General features: G+C 40.4%; 1 protein-coding gene across 1 annotated transcript; it reads right to left on the reverse strand.

The window, feature by feature from the left end:
• Positions 1-3,704: 3,704 nt before the first annotated feature.
• On the reverse strand, positions 3,705-10,519 carry RAB39B (RAB39B, member RAS oncogene family). Its single transcript, XM_002763428.6, has 2 exons — positions 10,078-10,519; positions 3,705-6,621 (listed from the first exon to the last, which is right to left on the reverse strand). The coding sequence occupies exons 1-2, from the start codon at positions 10,290-10,292 to the stop codon at positions 6,195-6,197; spliced, it is 642 nt and encodes a 213-aa protein (XP_002763474.1). The 5' UTR covers positions 10,293-10,519; the 3' UTR covers positions 3,705-6,194.
• Between the last annotated feature and the right edge of the window lie 303 nt (positions 10,520-10,822).

Below are 10,822 nucleotides of genomic sequence, written 5' to 3' on the forward strand. Positions count from 1 at the left end.
TGCTCCCCTCCCTGTGTCCATGTGTTCTCATTGTTCATCACCCGCCTATGAGTGAGAACATGTGGTATTTCATTTTCTGTTCTTGTGTCAGTTTGCTGAAAATGATGGTTTCCAGGTTCATCCATGTCCCTACAAAGGACACGAACTCATCATTTTTGATTGCTGGATAATATTCCATGGTGTATATGTGCCACATTTTCCCTGTCCAGTCTATCATCGATGGGCATTTGGGTTGATTCCAGATCTTTGCTATTGTAAACAGTGCTGCAATGAACATTCGTGTGTATGTGTCCTTTTAGCAGAATGATTTATAGTCCTTTGGATACATACCCAGCAATGGGATTGCTGGGTCACATGGAATTTCTATTTCTAGGTCCTTGAGGAATCGCCAGTTTCCAATTATTAAAGCAACAATGGAGTATTTTACAGATGGTGGGGGGACAAATAGCTAGCCATTTGGGAAAAAGAGTTTTTATCCCTGTCTCCACTTCCTATAACTAAGTCAATTCCTAAGAGAATCCCAAATCCATTATAAGAAATTATAGAAAAATAGTTTTTTAGTTTTTGAGTGGGGAAGGCCTGTCTCAACCCAACGCTATTGCCAAAAAACATTAAGATAACATACTGTACAAGAAAGATAACATAAGTTACAGGCCACAAAAATCAAAAGATACAAAATGTCATCCAATGGAAATTAAGTCTTTTTCACAGTTTGTCTTACTAGATCATCAGCTCTTCAGTTCTGAGAGAAAGACTGGTTTTAGTTTCTTGTAGACAACAGATTTAATCATCTATATATGAGAGACTTCTGTATTACCAACCACCAAAAAGTTTAAGTCAGAAAAACCTTAAAAAAATTCACAGCATATGTGAGAAATAAAAAACCAATTTGCATATGTAAGGAGATCATACTAATAAATAGGACTGCTTCAGCTGCAAGCCACAGAAAACCAGTAGCCAAGATATGCACATTTAAATATATTGATCTAATCAATTATATCAAAATTGTAAATGTGTACATTTTTTGATTCATAAATTCTACTTCTAGGATTTTGAATTGAGGACATAATTAGTCAGATGCCCAAAGATATATATGCATCATAGAATTGCTTTATAACAGCAAAATTTACACATAACCTGAGGATTGACTGAATAAGTTGTATATCCATACAGTGAAATACTATTATATCAGGACACTTTCAGCTACAGGTGGAAAAAAAGTAGGATTTATTCCTCATGTAATAAGGAATCCTTGTAATCCCAGCACTTTGGGAGGCCGAGGTGGGTGTATCACGAGGTCAAGAGATCGAGACCATCCTGGTCAACATGGTGAAACCCCGTCTCTACTAAAAATACAAAAAATTAGCTGGGCACGGTGGCGCGTGCCTGTAATCCCAGCTACTCAGGAGGCCGAGGCAGGAGAATTGCCTGAACCCAGGAGGCTGAGGTTGAGGTGAGCCGAGATCGCGCCATTGTACTCCAGCCTGGGTAACGACAGCAAAACTACGTCTCAAAAAAAAAAAAAAAAAAAAAAAGAATAACTCCTAATTTCTGTGAATGGTAGTGTTACTTATAGAGACGATGATTTGGGTGGATAGAGCACATTTTGACAGACATTGATTTTAATATTGGATATGTTGAGTTTGAGAAATTTGTTGGCTGTGTTTAGTAGGCAAGTTGGCTGTGTTGGTACAACTCTCAGAAGAGTGAGCTAGAGTTCTGATTTTGGAATCAACAATGCAAAGATGGTAACTGAAGTCACGAGAATAGGTATGATTGTCCAGGGAGAGGAAAGGTTAGAGAGAAGAGAGTTAGTTCTCTGACAGAACAGAGAACATGAGGTTCCTGAGAGACTTGGTATGGGCAGCAATCATTCCACTAACACTGTGCTGGCAAAGGCCACTCATGACTTCCCGGTCCCTCAAATCCTACAGATTCATTGTAGTTTTTATCTTTCTGAACCCACTGCTGCATTTTGATATTACTGTTCACACCATCCTGTAAAACTGTACTCTCCAGAATTTCGTTGTCTCCCTGTAAGTTTTCTTTCCCTTTTCTGTGTGCTCTAAACTTTACTGTTAACCAGGGAAGACTAAAAGAGTAAGACTCTAGGTTGAGCTATCGGCAATGACTTCTGGAGCCACGTCTTCCCTAGGATGAGGAAACTGCTTGCAGCTCTTGGAAGCTCCACAACCTGATGAAGGTGAGAGAGCAATCCATGCAGTTATCTCAGGAAAAAGAATTCCAGACAGAGGGACAAGCAAATACAAAGTCCCTGAGGTAGGAATGTGCTTGGTGTGTTTGAAGAACAGGAAAGGAACCCATGTAGCTGGAGTAAAATAAAGAGGGTTAGCAGTAGGACATGAGGTTACAGAAGTGATGAGATGGAGATGGAATTTATTTCCAAGGGTTCTTCTGCAGGCCATTGGAAGGACTTTGAGTTTTAAGCTGAGTAAAATGTATAACCACTGGAGAATTATGAGTAGATGATTGCTTATAATTAATGTTTTATCAGGCTCCTTCTAGCTGCCGTGTGGAGAATAGACTGCAAGCATGGCAGGGGTGGGGAAGAGGAGATGACAAGAGTGGTATCAGGGAGACCAGCTATCACAGTAACTCAGACAAGTGATAGTGGACAGCACCAGTGAGTTAGCATTGAGAATGGTGAAAAGCTGTTATATTCTGGTTATACTTTTAAGGTAGAGCCAGCACAATTTCCCGACAGATCAGATGTGGACTACGAAAGAAAGGGGTCGAGGATGACACCAGATTTTTGGCAAAGGTACATGAAAGGACAAAGTTTGCCTTTTACTGAGAAGGGGGGGACTAGACTATGAGGGGGACGTATTTGGGGAGGAAGATTAAGAGCCTGATTTGGGACCAGTTAAATTTGTGATGCCTGATTGACGTTCAAGTGGGGGTGTCAGGTAAGGAGTTGGTTATAAGGGTCTGAAGTCCATGGGAGACAAGTTGAAGATAAAAATTCAGGACTCATTGGCTTATAGATTAAATTTATAGTCATGGGGCTGAATGAAGCCACCAAGAGAATTGATATAAATAAAGAAAAGATGACCAAGCCCTGGGGAGCATTTTAAGGAGAAGAAGATGTTACATTGTTGTTTTCTCCTTTCTTCTTTCCTTCTTCTCCCCTTCCCTCCCTTCCATTCCCTCTTAAGTGATAAATTTGTATAGAACTTAACCTACCTACGCCCAGACTCAGAGGGTTAAAAAAAAAAGAAAAAGATAATGGATTCTGGGAAAAGTGCTTAACTATTGTGTTCCTATGTCAGTGCTACATTGTTTAAGTGATCCTGGCATAAAAAGCATGCTGTAGTAAGATTTGAAGAAGCTGAGGTAATTTAGCCTGGAAAAAAGAAGACTTTCCAGGGAACACAATAGTTGTAATCAACTACCTGGCAACAGAATTAAGATTCTTGTTTAAAAATCACCACGATGAAGATTTAGGCTTGGCAGAGCCAACTTTTCTCGAAGCGGCATAGGATCACCAGGAAGTAGTGAGGTCCCAGTGACTTCTGATACAATGGTCAGATAACTTTCAAAAATCGTGTTCTCTGGCTTTGAGATAATGGTGAATACTATCATGTATGGTATATGTCACACCTTGTTGATATCCTTGGTAGTGGTTTCTACACTGTAGTAACAGATTCTGGAAATAGCTATAACACACACTTGGAATCTCACAGTCACGTGATCAATCATTTTACTAAATACAAGCATATTTTCATTCACATACAGCTAAATAAAGCATTTTTCACATTTCATTACAGTGCACAACGAAGTGAGGAAAAGTATACAGTACATTCTATTCTGAAATATGAGACAATCTAATCCAACATGCAGTTGTGGTCTTTGTTACAAGTTAGTTTATCTTTTCTTTACCTATGTAGTAAAATAGCTTCTAAAGCTTTATCCTTAGTATTATATTAACACCTGATTTTTCACACTTATTTTCTAAAACCCACTTATTGCAGTAACAACAGTACTGAATTCTACTAAAATGATTTTTAAATTTTCTAGAACATATTTAAGCAATTAACCTCAGCCACCTCTACTGGATTTATGCTGAATATTTTTAAACTTGCCAAAAAATGCCAGGAGTGGGAATACTGTACATATAATCAATTTTACTCAAGAAAATTGTAGAGAAGTTTTGCTTCTTTCTTTTTTTGAACTGACAGAATCCACTCAACTCTCATTTACCCACTGGATAACCTTCCTTTCAGAATCTTCTAAACATAAATAAGTATAGCAGTTAATGAAATTTTGTGTTAATCCAATTTTCCGTGTTTTGTTTGTCTTTTAAAATCATGAAGGTGGCAATTTAATTACCCCACCTAAGCCAGCTCTTGTGAAATAAATATAGAGAAGATGATCAGTTCACTTGTAGTTGATGCTGGGAATTCATCCAAAGTGGTTTGCTCATCCAACTTGGGGCTCAGGTGGCAGAATAGTGTTCCATCATTTTCATTATTTGGCTTCTTTATTCTGGCCGAAGCAAATCCCCAAACCTTCAGATACAGTCGCATTTATCCTAAAGTTCAATATTTATCTCAAAGTGATTTGCCATTCTTAGGCCTTCCTATCACAATGAATATGAGAAACCTGTCTCAAATCAGAATAGTTTCTTTCTAATTGTGAAAAGTATGGCTTTTGCCTAGTTGAACTGGCTACAATCCCAAAAGTAATTTAAAGCATCACCTCTCTTCAACAAAATAATGGAAACTTCAAGCTGATGCAGTTAGCTGTTTGTTCACCTGAGAATTAAAGGCTGACTCTCTTGGGTCGACAGGAACTAAGTGTACCTGTATGGCAGACAGGTGGCCAAGGTCATTGTGGGTTGAGTATTTTATCCCTATCCCACTCCCCATTGCTGTATGTGGTTCCTTTCAATAAAAATCCACTGTGTCTCAGTGATAAGAACACTTATAGACCACACAGTTCTAATGTGTTTTTAGTTGTGCAATTATTCACTCGTTTAAAGCCCTCTTGTCAATAATACCTGAATGGGCTTTACCTTTGATTCCCTTCCCATGTTCCCTCAGGATTATAGCTGAGTTGTATTCAATAAGGAAAACATATCCTAACATGTAGAGAACATTTATTTACAGTCATATCTCTTCCCAAGTAAACAAATTCCTAATCATTTATTTATCTGACAGCAGTATGATGCAGTGAAAAGAGCTAGGAGTCACGAGTCCTTGACCTTGGCCAACTGATTCTCATGGCTCTTAGTTAACTATTCCTTAAAATGGGGCAAAAACCTCATCTGCCTGTTATGATGGTTACAGTGCCTCCTGTTCAGCGGGAGAGAGTGCCTCGGTGCTCTTTTCAGAGGCATTGTCAGGTGCCTGTGAAGCAAGCAGACTGTTTCAGAGGCATTGTCAGGCGCCTGAAGAAGCAAGCAGACTGTTTACTTCCAGATTGCAGGTGCCAATGCAGTGAAACCCCAGGCATGGTCAGAGGAAAAAGGGCGGTATGGCATGTGGGCTATAGTGTCTCTTTCCTACTTAAAGGGTAATTTGCATGGGACCATTGGTTTCATACAGCTGGCAATTCTATCACAAGGGTGTTCATTTTCTCAAATGTGATCATTTTTACTTGAACACCAGACCTTTTGGTCTGTGTCCCTCGTTTTACAGATAAGCTGTTAGAAGCTAATTGGTACCTTTTGACCAAACCCAGCAAACACCTTTGGTGCAGGGTATTGTCATGGAATAAGTAGATCTCATAGTCTTTGTTTAGTTATGCCAAATGTCCCCAGTGTGATACTATTTTCCCCTTTACATATTTCTTTATGTTCGTGGCCTGTAAGTGAGCTAAAATATCAAGGAATAGTTGTCCTGTCTGTAGGTATGTTTCCCTGGGACTTAGCTTCCTAAACCCCAGGCCCTTAACATCTGGTCCACAAAGGGCTCATGGAGCAGCCACTGCCCAGCCTGGGTCACAAAACAGTGCCTGGCCTGGCCCATGTCAGCAATTCAGTCTCTTGGTCACAGCACTCAGGCACCCCCATCCACCCGCACACGAGTCTGTCAGAGTCCCCGCCCTTGAGAAGGAGGCTCACTTGGTATCCAAACGGAGGTTGAGTTCTCGTCAGTTACACAAAGATTCTATTTATTTCTCTTCCTTTTCAGTTCAAGAAGGAGAGCATGTTTTGGAAATAAAAGAGCAGACTAGCACAAACATCGCCTCTCTGATTTGACAACCTCTTCTGAAGAGTGAACCACATTTGGTACAAATCCACTCTTCACCCCTTCCCAGCCCTCCTGAATTGTAATCTCCCCCCTTTTAACCAGCTCATATATGTCTCTTGTCAGGTCTGTGAAGGCTTTCTCCACATTAATGGCATCTCGGGCTGACGTTTCAATGTACTTCATGCCGTAGGCAGCAGCCAGTTTCTCGGCCTCGTGGCGAGTCACTTGCCTCTGTGTATCCAGGTCACACTTGTGACCCACCAGAACAAATACAATTTGGTAGGGCTGAACATGTACTTTGGTCTCTTCTAACCACTCATGGACATTCTGGAAGGACCTGCGGTTGGTAATGTCAAATAAGAGAAGACCACCTACTGAGTTCCTGTAGTAGGCGCGAGTGATGGATCTAAAACACAAGAAAGAAGTAAAGAATAAAGGCCGTGCATACACCAAAAAGTAAAGAGCATCAACATAAAGAAGAATTTACATCAACAAATGGATAAAACAGCCAGTTAACAGCAAATGGCAGTAATCCTAAATTTAAATCGACTAAATCCCCCAATCAAAATATACAGCCAGAACCCAATGGTATACTACATCCAGACCCATTTCCCATGGAAGGGTACACAAAGACTCAAAACAAAGGGATGGAGAAAGATCTACCAACCAAATGGAGAGCAAAAATAAATAAAAAGCAGGAGTTGCAATTTTTGCATCTGATAAAATAGATTTTAAAGCAACAAAGATAAAGTGGTAAAAGGATCAATGCAACAACAAGAGCTAACGATCCTAACACCCAGATACATAGAGACTTAGACTCCATGAGACAGAAAATTAATAAGGATATCCGGGACTCAAACTCAGATCCGGAACAAGTAAACTTAATAAATATTTATAGAGCTCTCCACTTTAAATACACAAAATATACATTCTCCACCTTAAATACACAAAATATTGATCGGCCATTATTAATACCCATTTTTTAGAATAAAGCAACATTTCCGTTCTCTCTCCCTCTTTTTCTTCCTCTTTCTTCCTCTCCTTCACTCCTTTTTTTCCTTTCCTTCTCTCAAAAAAAAAAAAAAAAAAAAGAATAAAGGCCATGCCCAAACTTCTGCATGTCAATGAACTCAGTGTATTCAAGTGTTCCTGGTTATTGACACAGTCCTTCAAAAAAAATGAATTTTTTTTAAACAAGGAAATTACAAATGGCATTCCATAATAATACTGATATGTGAGTTTCAAATTGGGCAAAACTTTGAGATGGGCATCTTTTATGAATGCTCATGAACTTTTAGGCATTTTCCCTGGATTCAGCACTGGAGAGTGACCCTGGGACATGACTTAGTTCTATTTTTTGTCTTCAGGTAAAACTACAACTAAGTCTCCCACCTCCCAAATCTGAATAACTGACAGAGACTCATGTTACCATGAGGCAAAATGAAACAATTGATATTAAAGTATTCTGTGATGTGGAGAGTTCATTATAAATGCTAGTAGTTGAAACAGGATTTTTAAAACATCGAAATGAATTTATGATTGATAGTTAACAAAATATTTAAAGTAGATATCTTGCTATATACTCCATTTTTAATTTATCATTACCATGCTTTTCTGTATTATTATTAATTAATGTTTAAAATATTTATTAATAATATCTCTGTTATTATTAATTCTTATTAGCTAAGAGGGGTCCTCAATCTCTTCTGTGAGGAGAAATACAATTTTATTTTTTATTTTCCAGGCCTGTGGGAATGGGAAAAAGAGAGACGGTGAAGGGTTCAGGCAAAGTGCCTCTCAGACACATTTCAGAGAGGCCGACTCAGGAGCTATCAGAAGAAACTTCACATGTTTTAACTTCTGGCCTTGAGGAGCCTCATTATAAATATACATTATGGCACTTTGCTTACAGTGTAGTAAAGCTTCTTACAGGGTGTAGACCTATTTGTCTCTGCACTCACTTGCTTTAGACTACTGTGATTTTTTGATCTATGTCTATTTTTAGGTTTTCTATCTCTTCTGATAAAGAAGATAGACAATGAAGTACTCAATAGCTTAGGGAAAACGGCCCAATGTTAACAGAACAAGCATTGTCCAGGGACCTACAGTTCAAGCTAGATGATGCTAAAAGTAAAACTTAGAAATGAGTTTAAATCTCCAGAATCAGGCAAATCAGCCCTGGGGATTGAAAGCATTTCTTGTTTCTTAGGTTTCAAGATTCATGGAGAATGGTAGATTTGCCAGAAAATTAGACATGAACAAAGGTTTTGATTTGTGAAAAGCTTGAGTCAAGAAATCAATAAGCAAGCTGTAGATCACTGTCAAACCTCTGGAATATATTATTACATTAATTGTTTGTGAGTACTTAGCAAAGAAAATGGCAAAGGCCTTTCTAAGCATGGACATAAGGCTACATAAAACTCGAATTCTTCCCTACATTAAAAAAGTCTTAAATAATGTAAAAAGACAAATGATAAACTAGGAGTATATCTTACAACATACATGACAGGAAAGGGTTAATATTCTTAATCTATAAAGAACTCTTACAAGTCCATATTACCCAGTAGATAATAAGAAGTGGATATGAACAGGCTGTTCATACAGAAAGAAATTCCAACATACACGTAAAAGATACCTTTCTTTGCTTAGGAGAAATGCAGTCACAAGTTCAAAGTGAACCTGTACAAGGATATTTGCCACAGTGTTGTTTGTGGAAGTGGGGAGCTGGAGCAACTTAAGTTTGTAATTATTTCTTCTCCTTACCACTCTTCAGTTACCCAACCAGTGTCTTCTATGCTTAATTAGTTTTCAATAGATAAATGAATAAATGATCATAAACATGAGCTATTGAGTTTTCTTGATCTGGTTCCTGCTGCTCTACTTGACTTTAGTTCAAATTGTTCTCTGCAAAGTTTTCTGTGTACACTCTGCTCCCTCTCACTTCTGTCTTTATTCGTGCTGTTTCCTATCCCTGGGCGTTTCCTGTCTTTGGTTGGGCAGTCATACTCATCCGGTTTCATCTTCTCCAATTAACCTTTCCTCCTCTGTGTTCGTACATATAATTACAAATAATACATGCTACAAAAGTAAAGCAAAGGGTCGTGAGTGAAAATAAATATATTCATTGATTATTCAATGCATTGATTGAATGAAATTAAACATATTCATTATGTGCCAAGTGTTAACAGTAGGGAGCGGGCATACACAGATGAGCAAGATAAGATTTTGTCATTGCTGATTATCTATTTCCCTCAACTATGTTAGCACAGAAGTTCTAAGAGTTAAGGGGCTTTGTCTGTTTTGATTACATGGCATCCCCTTGTGTGAGTTTCCTTACACTGTTACCGCAGAAACAAGCCCAGAGCATGGCACATAGTAGATAATCACTGAATCAACAGATTCATCGTAACTATTTGCTTTATGTTAGAACATACGTTAGCATATACATGTGCACACACAGATATAGGAATAAAACATAATACACATGTATTTATGTATCTAAATCTCTGTCAGTTATGTTAGGATGACCTGGGAACATTTTTAAAAGTATATAGCATAGGGACGGAGATTGATGAATTACAGATACAGAGATCAATTCCATCTAGTTTATTAGCCACCAAAGGGCGGGCTGGTGGAGTTGTCGTGCAAGCAATATGTATTATTGACCGGCCTTCCCTGCCAGGAGGCTTCATTCCTTGAACTGAACTCCCAGTTAGCCGAAGGTGGGCTTTGTCAGAATCCCCTAAGACCCTTGGAGTTGCCCTCTTGGACCGCGGCTACGACCAGGAAGTCCTCTCTCCCCAGGGGTTGTGCAAACCCCGGAGACCCTCCCATCGCTTGCGGGCCCGGACTGCGCTCCCACCTGAACCTCTCTTGACCCGCGGTATCCCAGATCTGGAGCTTGATGCGTTTTCCCGGCTCGATCTCCACCAAGCGGGAGAAAAAATCCACCCCCACGGTGGGGTCAGAAACCTGGGCAAAGCGACCCTCGGTGAAGCGGCGGATCAGGCAGGACTTGCCCACTGTGGAATCCCCGATGACAATGAGCCGGAACTGGTACAGCCAGATGGCCTCCATGGCTGCGGCTCGGCAGGTCTCCTTGGCCCGGACCAGGGACGGCGGGAGGGGGCGCGCCGCCGACGCCTCACACAGAGCGCGGCTCGGCCGGATCTAGCTCCGCCGCGAGCGCATCGCTGGCCTGGGAGCCTGAAGTGGGTTAGGCCCAGGCGCTCGGAGAGCGGAGGGGACGGATGCTGCGCTCGCAAAGGTGATGAAATGGCAGCAGCATCAGCACCACGCACTCTGACTCATCACTGACAACCGGGTTACTGTAATCCCGCGCGTAGACGCGACGCTGGGGCCGCCGCACTGTCTCTAAGAGGAGCGCACACAAAATGGCTGCAAAATTAGCGCTTTCTCTGCCTTTCTAATTACCCCGCCCACCCTTTGATGACTAAAAATGTTCCCTATCGGCCGGGCGCCGTCGCTCAAGCCTGTAATCCCAGCACTTTGGGAGGCCGAGTCGGGTGCATCACCAGGTCAAGAGATCGAGACCATCCTGGTCAACATGGTGAAACCCCGTCTCTACTAAAAATACAAAAAATTAG

This window comes from Callithrix jacchus, chromosome X (genome assembly GCF_049354715.1).
Source record: "Callithrix jacchus isolate 240 chromosome X, calJac240_pri, whole genome shotgun sequence".
Taxonomy (NCBI): Eukaryota; Metazoa; Chordata; class Mammalia; order Primates; family Cebidae; genus Callithrix; species Callithrix jacchus.

Coding starts and splice junctions, on each gene's coding strand:
- RAB39B (XM_002763428.6), bottom strand. CDS start 10,292: ATGGAGGCCATCTGGCTGTACCAGTTCCGGCTCATTGTCATCGGGGAT. Junction 6,622..10,077: donor GCGGGTCAAGAGAGGTTCAG/GTGGGAGCGCAG, acceptor CTTGTGTTTTAG/ATCCATCACTCGCGCCTACT.